Here is an 18,882-nt window from a genome sequence, read left to right as displayed (position 1 = left end):
GAGAATAGCCACAAAATATTATTAAAGAAGCAGAACAAAGTTGGAAGACATACACTGCTAGATATCGTGACCTGTTATAAACCTTCATAGGTCCAAACTGGAATGGAAATAGCAGAGTCCATCAAGCTGCCCTAAGTATGAATTTTACACTTTTCTCATCGTGTGTTGTTAGAGGATTGGTATCATACTATGAGTTTGGGAACTTCAAGAGCATGGAGGTCTGGTGTAGGAGAAACAAGCTTACCTTAGAGATGAGGTAGTTTCTGAATTTAACATCACAGGTCACTGCATGGGGCAGGTCGGTGGGGATGAGGTCAATGTATCTCTGGATCTTGTGGACCACAGCATCTGTGTAGGGCATGTGACTCCTGTCACACATGCAGGGGCTCTGGTTTCTGCCAACCACACATTCAATCTCTTCCTGGACTTTAGCTGATAAGACACAAGTAAGAAATGATGGGAAAGGAGAAAAATGACACATTTGCTGTGGCAATTCAGGTTACATGAAGCATAATGAAGGGGTCCCAACATCATTATAAACTTAATTTATAGGACTGAAAATACACCTAGACTTTAGAGAAGAAATTACTACACTATAAAGACATCTAACCCTTCTACAAGCTAAGTATTAAGATAAAGCTGTAACCGCCTACATATTAGCATACAGGGTAATCAGTACAAATGTAAATCATAAAATACTTCAAAATACAAATATTTAGTACATTATAAACTCAAGAAATTACTGTTCTTGGAGAAAGAAAAAAACCAAATTAATGTTGTATCAGAATAATATATAATGTTTTAAACCTTTAATTCTACGAATAGATCTATATGTAAGAATGGATTTGTGTATTATGTGCATACGTTATTTGAAACTTGAAATGATATTCTCTTATCCTCACACTCCGCAAAGGTGGCCATGTTGAAACATTCTAGAAATTTCTTCTGAAATTTATATTCATATTTCTAAATAATGACTCTCTTTTGATTTTTTAATTTATTTTTAGAAAATTTCTAAAACTTCATGGTAAGAAAGATGAGGACTTTCTCCATCACCAACCCATAACAAATAGACACACACCCACAAACAGAAACATTCACACACACTCCCACTTCCCCCCACTCAAGCTTCCCCAATGTATTTATATCAATTTTTATTATATTAATACTCGTGTTCACATCATTATGATTTTATAAACATCGATCACAAGTGGGACAGCTATAATTATGTCTCCTCTTTTGTATATCCTTGGACTTGAGTGTCTATTTCAATTCTAATTGAAATAATTCATATGTTTACTGCAACAATATTCATCAAGCCAAATTTATAAAATCAACCTAAGCATCCAACAACAGATGATTGGATTAAAAATGTTATGTGTGCGGTTTAAAAATCTGCATCTAGTATTCCATGGTGTGTCTCACACACACACACATACCATGCACTACTACTCAGCCATGTAAAAGAATGAGATCATGTCTTTTGTGGCAATATGGATGGAACTGGAAGCCATTATCCTAAGTGCAAAGGCTCAAAATAGAAAGTCAAAAACCACATGTTCTCACTTAAAATTGGGAGTTAAACAATGGGTACACAGAGACATACAGAGTGGAATAATAGACACTGGAGACTCCAAAAGGTGGAAAGGTAGGAGGGAGGTGAGGGACGAAATGCTATCTATTGGGAAGAATGAACACTATTCAGGTGATGGGTATACTAAAAGCCCAGACTTCACCACTATGGAATATATTTATGAACACAATTCACTTGTACCCCTAAGTCTATAAAAATAGAAATTTACCAAAACATTAAAAAATGGCATCAAACTAACCACAAAAGTATTGCCAATAATAAAAATTAAAAATAAAAAGAGTTTCTGTCTTTACTGTCTCAGCATTAAAACACTTCAGTTCCAGAATAAGGGAAGATCTGTAAGAGCATACCTGACTGGGCACAGTGGCACACACCTGTAATCCCAGCACTTTAGGAGGCCAAGGCAGGCAGTTCATTTGTGGTCAGGAGTTCGAGACCAGCCTGACCAACATGGTGAAACCCTGTTGTATCAGAATAATATATAATGTCTACTAGAAATACAAAATAATTAGCTAGGCATTGTGGGTACACCTGTAATCCCAACTACTCCAGAGGATGAGGCAGGAGAATCGGTTGAACCTGGGAGGTGGAAGTTGTAGTGAGCCAAGATTGCACCACTGCACTCTAGCCTGGGCAACAGTGTGAGATTGTTCTTTAAAAAAAAAAAAAAAATAGCGTACTTGTCACTCAAAGTGGTCTGTTCTGCTGGAAAATGGAATTTTGTAGACATGGCTTTTAGTGAAATACAATTTCTACTCATTTCAAAAAAGAAACTGCAACAAAGTGGTCTGTTCTTAAGAAAACCACCATACAATCCTAGGTCAATTCATCATGCCTATGTCTGCTACAAATCCTCTCCCATGAAACCTAGACACCTTATTCAGAGTATTTAGTCACTTAAATCCAGGGCTTTATCACTTTTGCTACTGATTACACTGTCTTCACTTCTCTTAGTCACTCTTCCCTATTGTGCAAATTTGTCTCATTCTTATCCCTTCATTGTATTTAGACAACTTAAAACCAATGGCACAGAAATTTCAATAATGAAGCTTCTCTAAGAGAAACAAGATGGAGGACAATAGCAGTGTCTTCCCAACATCTTTTCTGAAAATCGCCCTGCTCATCATACATCATCATACCTGTGACCTCTGGGTACTTCAGCAGGAGCAGGAGTCCAAATCTCAGGGTGGTGCTCATTGTCTCTGTTCCAGCTCCAAACACATCAGTTACGGTGGCTATCAAGCTTTTAATAGTAAATTCAGACTGTTGATTGTGCTTTTCCTAAAAATTATTTCATCATTTAATTATTTGATAGTTTGCCAGCATAATAACAAAAAATCCAAAATATATCAGGCTGTTCTAAACATAAGGAAATTTGGAAACTAGAGAGTGTAGTATTAAAACTACAACACTGCAAAGTGTGGCAGAGAATGTAAATATGATAAGGGATACGATGAAGTTCATTTCCCATTTCCACTTATCTATTGCTTGCCTAAAAATTCCATTTCCCAGGATATCTTGGAGCTGTGTTGGCCATGAAAAGTATTTCTTGTCTATGACATAGAAGCAGGAACCTGCTGATGGCATTTTCTCTCCTTTTTACTCAAAATACAAATATGAAGGTAGAGATGGTATAGACATCACCTTGGAACGTGAGTATTTAAGAGTCCTAACAAGACCGTCTGTGGTGGCTCATGCCTGTAATCCCAACACTTTAGGATGCCGAGGCAGTAATATCACTTGAGCCCTGGAGTTTGACACCAGCCTGGGCAACAAGTGAGAACCCCTGTCTCTTAAAAAAAAAAAAAAAAAATCAAAAAATTGTCCAGGCGTGGTGGCTCATGCCTATAATCCCAGCATTTTGGGAGGCCAAGACAGGCAGATCATCTGAGGTCAGGAGTTTGAGACCAGCCTGGGCAACATGGTGAAATCTCGTCTTTACTAAAAACACAAAAATTAGCTGGGCGTGATGACATGCGCCTGTAATCTCAGCTACTCAGAAGGCTGAGGTATAAGAATCGCTTGAACCCAGGAGGTGGAGGTTGCAGTGAGCTAAGATGGTGCCACTGCTCTCTATTCTGGGTGATAGAGTGAGATTCCTTCTCAAAAAAATAAAATAAAATAAAATAAAAATAAAATAATTGGGAGGCTGAGGCAGGAGAATGGTGTCAACCCAGGAGGCAGAGCTTGCAGTGAGCCAAGATCGTGCCACTGTACTCCAGCCTGAGTGACAGAGCAAGACTCCATCTCAGAAAAAAAAAAAAAAAATTAACTGGGTGAATGACACATATCTGTAGTCCAAGCTATATGGTAGGCTGACACAGAAAATCACATAAGCCCAGGAGGTTGAGGCTGCAATGAACCATGTTCATGTCACTGCTCTTCAGCTTGGATGACAAAGAGAGATCCTGTCTAAAAAAAAAAATTAGTCAAGATGAAGATTCATGTTATAAGTGTGGGGATCAAAAATGGCAGGCACCTGGTTCTAGGATGCTTCAGAGCTACAGTACTAGTTCTGCACTGCCCACATGACACCCTGTATGTGAAATAAATAAACACATTATTTGTTTAAGCCATGTTAACTGTTTTTTCTTGTTTGTATACACACAATCTTAATTGACAGAAATGGAAATAATTAAATTAGAGACACAAATATAAGCCAGAATCAAGGGTTTGCAATTCTCAGTGTCACAATGGTGACATTGCAGAATAGGAGGCTCCAGTATCTCCTTCCACCCAAGGATACACCAAGTAAACATCTATTCACAGATCATTTCCCTCTGAGAGAAAGTCAGAAACAAGTTGAGAGACTTCTATGTACTGGACAACAAAGAACATATACACATAGACTGGGAAGTAAAAGCTATGACAACAACCTCACCCAGGCACTACACCATACAATTGAGAAGGAATCCCCAACATCCAGCTTCTCCCTGGGAAAAGGAGGGTTTAGACCACACATTAACACCCTAACCCTAAGGTTCCCCACAGCTATCCACTTAACTTACCAACTCTGGGAGCAGAGAGGACTAAGTATACAGGAGTCTCTCTCTAGACCACAGGAAAAAGTACCAGTAATATATTGGCATACAAGCACTTCCAGAGGTTTTATCCTCTGGGATCAGGGCAGAGAAAGGGATGAAACTCAAAAGTCCAAGTTTCTGCGTAGATGAGACTTAGTATGTTCTGCAAACTGCTGCTCCCAACAGTGGAGCTTCTAACTAGCCTCAACACAATGAAGTCCATATATGACAAGTGCACAGCTAACCTCATATTCAATAGTGGAAAGTTGAAGGATTTTCCTGTAAGGCCATGAAAAACACATGGATACCCACTCTCACTACTTCAATTCAACATAGTATGGGAAGTACTAGCCAGAGCAATGAGATAAGAAAAATAAATGAAAGACATCCAAATAAGAAAACAAGTAAAATTGTCTCTGTTTGGTGATGGCATGATCTTACATACAGAAAACCTTAAACACAATACCAAAAAACTTTTAAAACTGATAAATAAATTCAATAAAGTTGCAGGATACAAAATCAATTAATAGCGTTTCTATATACTAACAAAAAATGGAATGAAAAAGATACTTTAAAACAATCCCATTTACAATAGCATCAAAGAAATAAAGTATTTAGGAGTAAATTTAACCAAAACAGAGAAAAGTCACCAAAAACCATAAAACATTAATTTAAAAAATGAAGAAGACACAAATTAAAAAGAGATACCATATACATGGATTGGAAGAGTTGATATTGTCAAAATGTCCATACTATCTAAAGCAATTTGCAGTTTCATTGAAGTCTCTATTAAAATATCAGTGTTATCTCTCATAGATACAGGAAAAGTCATCCCCCCAAAATTCATATAGAACCACAAAAATACCCAAATAGCCAAGGCAATCATTAGCAGAAAGAACAAAGTTGGAGGCATCACATTACCTGATTTCAAGCTATACTAAAAATTGGTAATAATTAAAACAGCATGATACTGGCATAAAAATGGATACATCAACCAACAGAATACAATAGAGAGCTGGAAAAGAGCCTATGCAACTACAATTGATTTTAGACAAAGGTACCAAGAACATGCAATGGAAAGGAGATAGTCTCTTAAATAAATGGTGAGAACACTGGATATCCATATGCTAAAGAATAAAATTGAACGTTATCTCACACCATATACTCAAGCAACTCAACATGGATTAAAGACTTAAATATAACACCAGAAATGATAAAATACTAGAAGAAAAGATTGAGAAAAAAACTACATGATATTGGTCTGGGCAATAATTGTTTAGATTTTACCCCAAAAGCAGAGGCAGAAAAATCAAAGATAGACAAATGGGATTATGTCAAACTAAAAAGTCTCTGCACAGCAAAGGAAACAACAGAGTGAAGAGACAACTTATGGATTAGGAGAAGTATTTGCAAGCCATATATCTGATAAGGGATTAATATCCAAAATACATAAGAGGGTTGGGCATGGTGCTTCACACTGTAATCCCACCACTTTGGGAGGCCAAGGCAGGTGGATCACTTGAAGTCAGGAGTTCGAGACCAGCCTGGCCAACATGGTGAAACCGCATCTTCACTAAAAATACAAAAATTAGCCAGGTGTGGTGACTCACATCTCTAATCCCAGCTACTTGGGCAGCTGAGGCAGGAGAATCTCTTGAACCCAGTAGGCGGAGGCTGCAGTGAGCCGAGATTGTACCACTGCACTCCAGGCTGGTCAATAGAGTGAGACTCTGTCTCAAAAAAGAAATAAAATAAAATAAACTATATATATATACACACACACACATATACACACACACACACATATACACACACACACATATATACACACACACATATATACACACACACACACACACACACACACATATTAAACTTAAACCGAGATGGGTGGATCATGAGGTCAGGAGATCGAGACCATCCTGGCTAACATGGTGAAACCCCATCTCTACTAAAAAAAATACAAAAATTAGCTGGGCGTGGTGGTGGGCACCTGTAGTCCCAACTACATGGGAGGCTGAGGCAGGAGAATGGCGTGAACCTGGGAGGTGGAGCTTGCAGTGAGTGGAGATCACGCCACTGCACTCCAGCCTGGGTGACAGAGCGAGACTCTGTCTCAAAAAAAAGAAAAAGAGGCGGAGCAAGATGGCCGAATAGGAACAGCTCCAGTCTCCAACTCCCAGCGTGAGTGACTCAGAAAACCGGTGATTTCTGCATTTTCAACTGAGGTACTGGGTTCATCTCACTGGGGAGTGCCGGACGATTGGTGCTGGTCAGCTGCTGCAGCCCGACCAGCGAGAGCTGAAGCAGGGCGAGGCATTGCCTCACCTGGGAAGCGCAAGGGGGAAGGGAATCCCTTTTCCTAGCCAGGGGAACTGAGACACACAACACCCGGAAAATCGGGTAACTCCCACCCCAATACTGCGCTTTAAGCAAACAGGCACACTAGGAGATCATATCCCACACCTGGCCGGGAGGGTCCCACACCCACGGAGCCTCCCTCATTGCTAGCACAGCAGTCTGTGATCTACCGGCAAGGCAGCAGCGAGGCTGGGGGAGGGGCGCCCGCCATTGCTGAGGCTTAAGTAGGTAAACAAAGCTGCTGGGAAGCTCGAACTGGGTGGAGCTCACAGCAGCTCAAGGAAACCTGCCTGTCTCTGTAGACTCCACCTCTGGGGACAGGGCACAGTACACAATAACAAACACAGCAGAAACTTCTGCAGATGCAAATGACTCTGTCTGACACCTTTGAAGAGAGCAGTGGATCTCCCAACATGGAGGTTGAGATCTGAGAAGGGACAGACTCCCTGCTCAAGTGGGTCCCTGACCCCTGAGTAGCCTAACTGGGAGACATCCCCCACTAGGGGCAGTCTGACACTCCACACCTCACAGGGTGGAGTACACCCCTGAGAGGAAGCTTCCAAAGCAAGAATCAGACAGGTACACTCGCTGTTCAGAAAGATTCTATCTTCTGCAAACAGGGTCTGGAGTGGACCTCAAGCAATCTCCAACAGACCTACAGCTGAGGGTCCTGACTGTTAGAAGGAAAACTATCAAACAGGAAGGACACCTACACCAAAACCCCATCAGTACATCACCATCATCAAAGACCAGAGGCAGATAAAACCACAAAGATGGGGAAAAAGCAGGGCAGAAAAGCTGGAAATTCCAAAAATAAGAGCGCATCTCCCCCGGCAAAGGAGCGCAGCTCATCGCCAGCAACGGATCAAAGCTGGACGGAGAATGACTTTGACGAGATGAGAGAAGAAGGCTTCAGTCCATCAAATTTCTCAGAGCTAAAGGAGGAATTACGTACCCAGTGCAAAGAAACTAAAAATCTTGAAAAAAAAGTGGAAGAATTGATGGCTAGAGTAATTAATGCAGAGAAGGTCCTAAACGAAATGAAAGAGATGAAAACCATGACACGAGAAATACGTGACAAATGCACAAGCTTCAGTAACTGACTCGATCAACTGGAAGAAAGAGTATCAGCGATTGAGGATCAAATGAATGAAATGAAGCGAGAAGAGAAAACAAAAGAAAAAAAGAAGAAAAAGAAATGAACAAAGCCTGCAAGAAGTATGGGATTATGTAAAAAGACCAAATCTATGTCTGATTGGGGTGCCTGAAAGTGAGGGGGAAAATGGAACCAAGTTGGAAAACACTCTTCAGGATATCATCCAGGAGAACTTCCCCAACCTAGTAGGGCAGGCCAACATTCAAATCCAGGAAATATAGAGAACGCCACAAAGATACTCCTCGAGAAGAGCAACTCCAAGACACATAATTGCCAGATTCACCAAAGTTGAAATGAAGGAAAAAATCTTAAGGGCAGCCAGAAAGAAAGGTCGGGTTACCCACAAAGGGAAGCCCATCAGACTAACAGCAGATCTCTCGGCAGAAACTCTACAAGCCAGAAGAGAGTGGGGGCCAATATTCAACATTCTTAAAGAAAAGAATTTTCAACCCAGAATTTCATATCCAGCCAAACTAAGTTTCATAAGTGAAGGAGAAATAAAATCCTTTACAGATAAGCAAATACTTAGAGATTTTGTCACCACTAGGCCTGCCTTACAAGAGACCGTGAAGGAAGCACTAAACATGGAAAGGAACAACCGGTACCAGCCATTGCAAAAACATGCCAAAATGTAAAGACCATCGAGGCTAGGAAGAAACTGCATCAACTAACGAGCAAAATAACCAGTTAATATCATAATGGCAGGATCAAGTTCACACATAACAATCTTAACCTTAAATGTAAATGGACTAAATGCTCCAATGCAAAGACACAGACTGGCAAACTGGATAAAGAGTCAAGACCCATCAGTCTGCTGTATTCAGGAGACCCATCTCACACGCAGACACATACATAGGCTCAAAATAAAGGGATGGAGGAAGATTTACCAAGCAAATGGAGAACAAAAAAAAGCAGGGGTTGCAATACTAGTCTCTGATAAAACAGACTTTAAACCATCAAAGATCCAAAGAGACAAAAAAGGCCATTACATAATGGTAAAGGGATCAATTCAACAGGAAGAGCTAACTATCCTAAAGATATATGCACCCAATACAGGAGCACCCAGATTCATAAAGCAAGTCCTTAGAGACTTACAAAGAGACTTAGATTCCCATACAATAATAATGGGAGACTTCAACACTCCACTGTCAACATTAGACAGATCAACGAGACAGAAAGTTAACAAGGATATCCAGGAATTGAACTCATCTCTGCAGCAAGCAGACCTAATAGACATCTATAGAACTCTCCACCCCAAATCAACAGAATATACATTCTTCTCAGCACCACATCGTACTTACTCCAAAATCGACCACGTAATTGGAAGTAAAGCACTCCTCAGCAAATGTACAAGAACAGAAATTATAACAAACTGTCTCTCAGACCACAGTGCAATCAAACTAGAACTCAGGACTAAGAAACTCAATCAAAACCGCTCAACTACATGGAAACTGAACAACCTGCTCCTGAATGACTACTGGGTACATAACGAAATGAAGGCAGAAATTAACATGTTCTTTGAAACCAATGAGAACAAAGATACAACATACCAGAATCTCTGGGACACATTTAAAGCAGTGTGTAGAGGGAAATTTATAGCACTAAATGCCCACAAGAGAAAGCAGGAAAGATCTAAAATTGACACTCTAACATCGCAATTAAAAGAACTAGAGAAGCAAGAGCAAACACATTCAAAAGCTAGCAGAAGGGAAGAAATAACTAAGATCAGAGCAGAACTGAAGGAGATAGAGACACAAAAACCCTCCAAAAAATCAATGAATCAGGAGTTGGTTTTTTGAAAAGATCAACAAAATTGACAGACCACTAGCAAGACTAATAAAGAAGAAAAGAGAGAAGAATCAAATCGATGCAAATAAAAATGATAAAGGGGATATCACCACCGACCCCACAGAAATACAAACTACCATCAGAGAATACTATAAACACCTCTACGCAAATAAACTGGAAAATCTATAAGAAATGGATAATTTCCTGGACACTTACACTCTTCCAAGACTAAACCAGGAAGAAGTTGAATCCCTGAATAGACCAATAGCAGGCTCTGAAATTGAGGCAATAATTAATAGCCTACCAACCAAAAAAAGTCCAGGACCAGATGGATTCACAGCTGAATTCTACCAGAGGTACAAGGAGGAGTTGGTACCATTCCTTCTGAAACTATTCCAATCAATAGAAAAAGAGAGAATCCTCCCTAACTCATTTTATGAGGCCAACATCATCCTGATACCAAAGCCTGGCAGAGACACAACAAAAAAAGAGAATTTCAGACCAATATCCCTGATGAACATCGATGCAAAAATCCTCAATAAAATACTGGCAAACCGGATTCAGCAACACATCAAAAAGCTTATCCACCATGATCAAGTGGGCTTCATCCCTGGGATGCAAGGCTGGTTCAACATTCACAAATCAATAAACATAATCCAGCATATAAACAGAACCAAAGACAAGAACCACATGATTATCTCAATTGATGCAGAAAAGGCTTTTGACAAAATTCAACAGCCCTTCATGCTAAAAACGCTCAATAAAATTGGTATTGATGGAACGTATCTCAAAATAATAAGAGCTATTTATGACAAACCCACAGCCAATATAATACTGAATGGGCAAAAACTGGAAAAATTCCCTTTGAAAACTGGCACAAGACAGGGATGCCCTCTCTCACCACTCCTATTCAACATAGTGTTGGAAGTTCTGGCTAGGGCAATCAGGCAAGAGAAAGAAATCAAGGGTATTCAGTTAGGAAAAGAAGAAGTCAAATTGTCCCTGTTTGCAGATGACATGATTGTATATTTAGAAAACCCCATTGTCTCAGCCCAAAATCTCCTTAAGCTGATAAGCAACTTCAGCAAAGTCTCAGGATACAAAATTAATGTGCAAAAGTCACAAGCATTCTTATACACCAGTAACAGACAAACAGAGAGCCAAATCAGGAATGAACTTCCATTCACAATTGCTTCAAAGCGAATCAAATACCTAGGAATCCAACTTACAAGGGATGTAAAGGACCTCTTCCAGGAGAACTACAAACCACTGCTCAGTGAAATAAAAGAGGACACAAACAAATGGAAGAACATACCATGCTCATGGATAGGAAGAATCAATATCGTGAAAATGGCCATACTGCCCAAGGTAATTTATAGATTCAATGCCATCCCCATCAAGCTACCAATGAGTTTCTTCACAGAATTGGAAAAAACTGCTTTAAAATTCATATGGAACCAAAAAAGAGCCCGCATCTCCAAGACAATCCTAAGTCAAAAGAACAAAGCTGGAGGCATCACGCTACCTGACTTCAAACTATACTACAAGGCTACAGTAACCAAAACAGCATGGTACTGGTACCAAAACAGAGATATAGACCAATGGAACAGAACAGAGTCCTCAGAAATAATACCACACATCTACAGCCATCTGATCTTTGACAAACCTGAGAGAAACAAGATATGGGGAAAGGATTCCCTATTTAATAAATGGTGCTGGGAAAATTGGCTAGCCATAAGTAGAAAGCTGAAACTGGATCCATTCCTTACTCCTTATACGAAAATTAATTCAAGATGGATTAGAGACTTAAATGTTATACCTAATACCATAAAAATCCTAGAAGAAAACCTAGGTAGTACCATTCAGGACATAGGCATGGGCAAAGACTTCATGTCTAAAACACCAAAAGCAACGGCAGCAAAAGCCAAAATTGACAAATGGGATCTCATTAAACTAAAGAGCTTCTGCACAGCAAAAGAAACTACCATCAGAGTGAACAGGCAACCTACAGAATGGGAGAAAATGTTTGCAATCTACTCATCTGACAAAGGGCTAATATCCAGAACCTACAAAGAACTCAAACAAATTTACAAGAAAAAAACAAACAACCCCATCAAAAAGTGGGCAAAGGATATGAACAGACATTTCTCAAAAGAAGACATTCGCACAGCCAACAGACACATGAAAAAATGCTCATCATCACTGGCCATCAGAGAAATGCAAATCAAAACCACAATGAGATACCATCTCACACCAGTTAGAATGGCAATCATTAAAAAGTCAGGAAACAACAGGTGCTGGAGAGGATGTGGAGAAATAGGAACACTTTTACACTGTTGGTGGGATTGTAAACTAGTTCAACCATTATGGAAAACAGTATGGCGATTCCTCAAGGATCTAGAACTAGATGTACCATATGACCCAGCCATCCCATTACTGGGTATATACCCAAAGGATTATAAATTATGCTGCTATAAAGACACATGCACTCGTATGTTTATTGCAGCACTATTCACAATAGCAAAGACTTGGAATCAACCCAAATGTCCATCAGTGACAGATTGGATTAAGAAAATGTGGCACATATACACCATGGAATACTATGCAGCCATCAAAAAGGATGAGTTTGTGTCCTTTGTAGGGACATGGATGCAGCTGGAAATCATCATTCTTAGCAAACTATCACAAGAACAGAAAACCAAACACTGCATGTTCTCACTCATAGGTGGGAACTGAACAATGAGATCACTTGGACTCAGGAAGGGGAACATCACACACAGGGGCCTGTCATGGGGAGGGGGGAGGGGGGAGGGATTGCATTGGGAGTTATACCTGACGTAAATGACAAGTTGATGGGTGCAGCACACCAACATGGCACAAGTATACATATGTAACAAACCTGCACGTTATGCACATGTACCCTACAACTTAAAGTATAATAATAATAAATAAATTTAAAAATAAAATAAAATAAAATAAAATAAATTCACTCTCTCAAGTGCAGTTAAAAAAAAAGAACTGGATATCAGATTGTACCTGAGAATCACACACACACACACACACACACACACACACACACACACACACACTCACCAAGGCTTCCCAAAGTACCTTTCACCCTCTAGGCTACAACAACAGCTTTTCTGAAACTTTAGAGCCCTGTAATGTTTAAAGGAGTCTGGCATAGAAGCTGCTAACTCAGCAGGTTTCCTGTTGTTCAATGTTCCAACTTTATTCAGAACCCTTTCATTTCATGTCACTCTTATTTAGGACCTATCGATGTGAATTTGGGCACCCTTTCCATTTATGTTCACTAGTCACTTGGTTACAGCAATTTCACTTTAGAGATTCCTGCACCAAAAAAAAAAAAAAAGCCTTTTTAATAATTTATTTACCTGTAAAATGACAGATTTGGCCTCACTTATGGTCAAATTTAAAACTTTATTAAAACATACTTATCTTGATGACTATACTGAATAATATCCCAGTATCCACAAGAATAGTTTTGCCCAAATGAATTAAATTTGGAAGATGACTGGAAATGATAAACATTATTTCCAAAGGAAGGACATTCATTTTTTACAAATTGATAAAAGAAATAAAAAGATTCCATTTATCAATTTACTTTTTGGTTAGCTTTACTGGGATTTAGATTTGAAATTAAAAGTTAACATTTTACTTATTTAATCTGTTATACTTAATGCTCATTTATATTAGTTTTTCTTCTCATATCATATGGATGTGCCTGCTTTTCACATTTGTTCCCTCAAACACGTGCATTCACCCACAATCTCCCTAACTTTATTCCTATTGGTTCAGCACATTATACTTCAGCTATTCATTATATATAAGACATTTCTAGGTCCCCAACTTATCTCTTCCTATCTCTGTGTTTACTGTCCAGAGGCTTTGCAGACAGATATGATTCTGCTCTAAAACTTGAATTACTAGCATTTCAAAAAAGTCTTCTTTTTCTTTCCAAAATAAAAGATACCTTGGGTTAAAAGAGTTTAAATAAAGGCAGTGGATGTGAATTACCACGTGTGAAATGACATTGTATAGCTAGACTGTAATGCTCAACTCATATTTAAGGTAAAAGTAATGTGTTTATTTCATGCATACTGAGTTTTTTTTTTTTTTTGGACACATGAGAAATTTCTAAGATATTGTTTAAAATTTCTAAATTTTCTTTATGTCTTAACAAACGCAGATCTTTTAAATATTTATTTTTCAATAATATTTTCAAACTATTTTTAAATCTTTAGCCTCACCCTGTGATCCCACTTTCATCCTGGGCTGTGCTCCCTGCAATGTGATCTGCTCCGTTGTTTTCCAGAAACGATTTGATTATAAAGATGAGAATTTTCTCACCCTGATGAAAAGATTCAATGAAAACTTCAGGATTCTGACCTCCCCGTGGATCCAGGTAAGGCCAAGATTTTATCTTCCTGGGAAACCATTTTTGCTCTTTTTTCTGGTAAGTCCAAAATTCTATATGGACCAAGCCATGAAGTGCATGTTTGAACACCACAGTCCTGCTCAAAAATTTATGAAGTGAACATCTGGGAAAGATGACCAAGTCTTTTATTTTACACACAGAAAATGAATGCCCAAATACAGGGGTGGCTTTCAAGCCCAATGACTTCCTGACCAGTGGTTTATCCACTAAATTCCAAAGACTGTTTCAATAAAGTACTTTGGTGACCACCCAAAAGCACGTCCATACCACTCCATGGACATCCGGGCCCTTTCCGAAGGTTTCCATTACTCAATAGGCTTATCCTCCAATCAACGCTTACTGACCTTTTTCTAACATTACTTGGCAGAAATATTCTAATTTAGGGAAAGACTATCTCCATCAAGGAGGGAGAATATTTGTGACCATAGAAGGTGCCAGGAAACACTGAGTAGGGCAGGTGTGTTTGATGCTGTAGCTGAGATCCTGGCTGATGAGGCAGCTAGGTTAGGAATGACAAAAATGGTTGGTTTCATGGTGTATGAACCATAAACAAACATTCAAATTTTACCCTGTGCTGAGTTGGCATGTCCTACACTCTGCCTAAATAATGATTGTGTGATCTTAGAGAAATCACTTAACTGCTCAGGTGCACAGCTGGGTTTTAAGGTATCTCTGGGTTGCTTGCACTTCTAAAATACTGATTCCATTTTTGAAGCTACTTGACAGAAATAAAAACAGTGAGTTCTAGCTTCGTGCTTTCTATCAGGTTGCCCAAATCCCCTTAACCTCTAGCGTCATCAACTAAATATAAATCATAGTAATTCATGCTATCTTATATCTCAAGGTAGTAGGGAAGACGGTTTAAACATAAGAAAATTGATATTAAAATGCTTTTATACAATAAAAATGATGTATGGGTGAAGAAAATAATTATCATCTTTGATTTCCTGTTCAAAATTTTATCCATCCAATCTTTAGGTACAGAAAATTGCTACACGTGCACAATAAAAATTTCCCCATCAAAATGAACATGATATTTTATTTGTATTTATAGCTATAATTTCAATCAGGGCTTGGTGTAAGATACATATGTCTTATGACGTGTTTATATTTAATATTCTTTTCTCTTTTAGGTCTGCAATAATTTCCCTCTACTCATTGATTGTTTCCCAGGAACTCACAACAAATTGCTTAAAAATGTTGCTCTTACAAAAAGTTACATTAGGGAGAAAGTAAAAGAACACCAAGCATCACTGGACATTAACAATCCTCGGGACTTTATTGATTGCTTCCTGATCAAAATGGAGCAGGTAAGATACTAGCAACAGATCAGTAATTTGATTTCTTGTCCATTTTGTGATTCATCGAATCCTTCTGTAATTTACTAAGGATGTTTAAATGATCAGGCCAGTAATGCTTGACAAACATCGTAATTACTTATTGTATTTATGGGCCTGCACTAAACGTCATGGAAAATATAAAATTGTCCAATGGCTAGAATGCATAGACCCTCTTTTTGAAACAAAAATAATCTATGTGAGTAGAATAATATAGACATGCAGTCAAATGGAAACAATTACCAATAAGTAGAAAATATAAAATATCCTACCATAAACTGAAGATGGATATCAGTATTGCACGCAGATTATGTGACAATGGAAAAGAATGACATCATAAATGGGCTTCCTGCATGCCCTGCATATTGAAATAGTGCTTAAAATATTTGCGGTATGGAACAGAAGAAAGGTGTAAGTCGGACTGAATGATTTGTGGAGAGGTGTGTGGTGGGAGAGAGTTGGTGGATGGAAGAGAGAAGGTTTAATTTAGTGTAACCTAAAATGAATTTGCACAAAGGAGTTGGAGGTTGATGTTTATTAGGTAACCTGTGAGCGTGAATCCTGTTTTCATTGCACTATTTATTTAAAAAGCATTTTTTTTCCTATTGAATTGTCTTGACAACCTCATTATAAACGAATTGAGTATAAATACGAGGATTTGTTTGTGGGCTCTCAATTCTACTTCATTGATCTATCTGTCCTTATGCCAGTAGTACCTCATTTTGAAGTCTTAATTACTGTAGCTTTGTATCAAGTTTTCAATTCAAAAAGTGTGAGTCCTCAAAGCTTTTTTCAAGACTATTTGGGCTTTTAGGGGTTCATTCAGTCTCAACATAAATTTAAGAATAAACTTGTCAATTTCTGCAAACAAGCCCATAGGGGTTTTAACAGATCATTAAATCTAGAGATTAATTCAGAAAATTATGATATTTCAAATATTGAGATGAAATTCATATACCATATATCACCCAATTTAAAGTGTACACTTTAATGGTATTTAGTTTAATTACAATATTGTGCAACTGAGTTATGAGGCGGGAATCAACTCCAGAGGTGGGACTTGGACACGGGACGAGATTGATGACTAGTTAAAACAGGGCCAGGACAAAAGCAGCTTTCAATCAGTCCCACTCACCAGTGTACCGTGTCAATTTACTATTCCCATGGCAACACCCAGGAGTTACCTCCCCTTTCCGTGGCACCCAATGATCCAAAAGATAGGACCCATTCCCTGCACAAACTGTCCCTTAATATGCATGCAATTAAAAGTGGGTATAAAAATGACTGCAAAACTGCCCTGAGCTGCTACTCTCTGCCTATACCATAGCCCTGATCTGCAGGAGACCTCACAGAGCTGTACCACTGCCTGTTCAACAAAGCTGTTTTCTTCTACCTCTGAGTTGCCCTTGAATTCTTTTCTGGGAAAAGCCAAGAACCATCCCAGACTAAGCTCTACATTGGGACTCGCCTGCCCTGCCCCATCTCTCTCTACTTTCAAAACTTTTTTATCACTCCACAGAAACATACTATATCATAAACTAGTTACACCTCATTCCCCACTCCATCATTGTAGTAAACATTAATCAACTATCTTTATGGATTTTCCTATAATGAATATAGCATATAAAAGGACCCATGGCATATGTGATCTTTTTTCCTGACTTCTTTCACATAGCATAATGATATGGAGGATCAACTAACTTTTAGCATGTGATAGTACTTTGTTGCTTTTTGTGGTTGAATAATATTCCATTTTCATGTACACATACAACAATTTGCTTATCATTCATCTGCTGATGATCATTTGTGTTATTCTCACCTTTTGGCTCTTACAATGTTGCTATGAACATTTGTAGGCAAGTTTCTTCGTGAACATATTTTCAGTTTTCCAGGGTATAGTCCTAGGTGTGTTATTTCTGGGTCATATGGTGATTTTATGTTTAACTTTTTGAGAAACAACTAAACATTTCTACAGTAAATGCACCATTTTAAAGTCCCACTAGCAATGTTTGAGGGTTCCTTTTTTCCACATTATAGCTAATATTTGTAATTTTCTGTTTTTCATGTCAGCGCAAAATGGTATTTCATTGTGGTTTTGACTTGACCAATGATATTAATCAGCTGTTTACCATTTTTACATGTTCTTTGGAGAAATGTTATTCAAGGCCCTTGCATTTTATTTTATTTTATTTTATTTTAATTTTATTTTTGAGACAGGGCCTGTCTGTGTTGCTCAGGTTGGAGTACAGTGCTGTTATCTTGGCTCACGGCAACTTCTGACCCTTGGGCTCAAGTGATACTCCTACCTCAGCTTCCCAAGTAGCTAGGAGCATAGGCATGAGTCCGAACACCCAGCTAATTTTTGTATTTTTTTGTACAAATATAGTTTCATCATGTTTCCCAGGCTGGTCTCAAACTCCTGAGCTCACGCAGTCCACCCACCTCAGCCCTCCCAAAGCACTGGGATTGCAGGTGTGAGCCACCACACCTGGCCCTTTGCTCATTTCTATATTGGGTTGCTCATCATTTGTTGTTGAACTGTAGGTAATTGTTTATGGATTCTGGGCATTAAACCCTTACTAAATATGTATCAAATACAAATATTTCTCCCATTCTGTAGGTTGTCATTTCGCATTCTTAATTTTGTCCTTTGATGAACAAACATTTTAAATTTGGTGAAGCCCAGTTTGTCTCTCTTATTTTAGTTGCTTTGGTGTCAAATCTATGCATCCACTTCCAATTCTGAAGGTATTAAGATTTAACCCGATGTTTTATTCTAAGAATTATATAGTTATAGTTCACATTTGAGTTTTTTGTTCACTTTCAGTTATATTTTGCATAAGAGTGAGATAGGGGTTCAACTTCATTCTTTTGTATGTGGTTACCCAGTTGTCCCAGCACTGTTTGTTGAAGAAACTCTTCCTTTATTTATTTTTTAAACTCTTCCTTTAGATTAAATGATCTTGGCACATTTGTTGAACATGAACTGGGCATAGATGATTAGGTTTACATTTGGATTTCAATTTTATTCCATTGGTCTTTATTTCTTTCCTTTTGCCAGTACCATGCTGTTTTGACTACTATAGTTTTGTTTTGAAGTTTGGAAATCTGGAAATTGAGTCCTCTCCCTGTAGTTGCATATAAATTCAGGACTGGCTTTTCCT

The 18,882-nt window shown here is 38.5% G+C and overlaps 1 protein-coding gene across 1 annotated transcript in view; it reads right to left on the bottom strand.

The window, feature by feature from the left end:
- CYP2C9 (cytochrome P450, family 2, subfamily C, polypeptide 43) overlaps positions 1 to 18,882 on the bottom strand; it is a 127,121-nt gene that overhangs the window by 92,437 nt on the left and 15,802 nt on the right. Inside the window, exons 2-3 of the mRNA XM_077944886.1 lie at positions 2,734 to 2,875; positions 245 to 432 (exon numbers count right to left, since the gene is read on the bottom strand). Of these exons, the coding sequence (XP_077801012.1) occupies positions 245 to 432; positions 2,734 to 2,875 (330 nt within the window). The remainder of the gene's footprint in view (positions 1 to 244; positions 433 to 2,733; positions 2,876 to 18,882) is intronic.

Source organism: Macaca mulatta, chromosome 9, assembly GCF_049350105.2.
Source record: "Macaca mulatta isolate MMU2019108-1 chromosome 9, T2T-MMU8v2.0, whole genome shotgun sequence".
Lineage (NCBI taxonomy): Eukaryota > Metazoa > Chordata > Mammalia > Primates > Cercopithecidae > Macaca > Macaca mulatta.
This window is presented reverse-complemented; position numbering and strand designations above follow the sequence as displayed.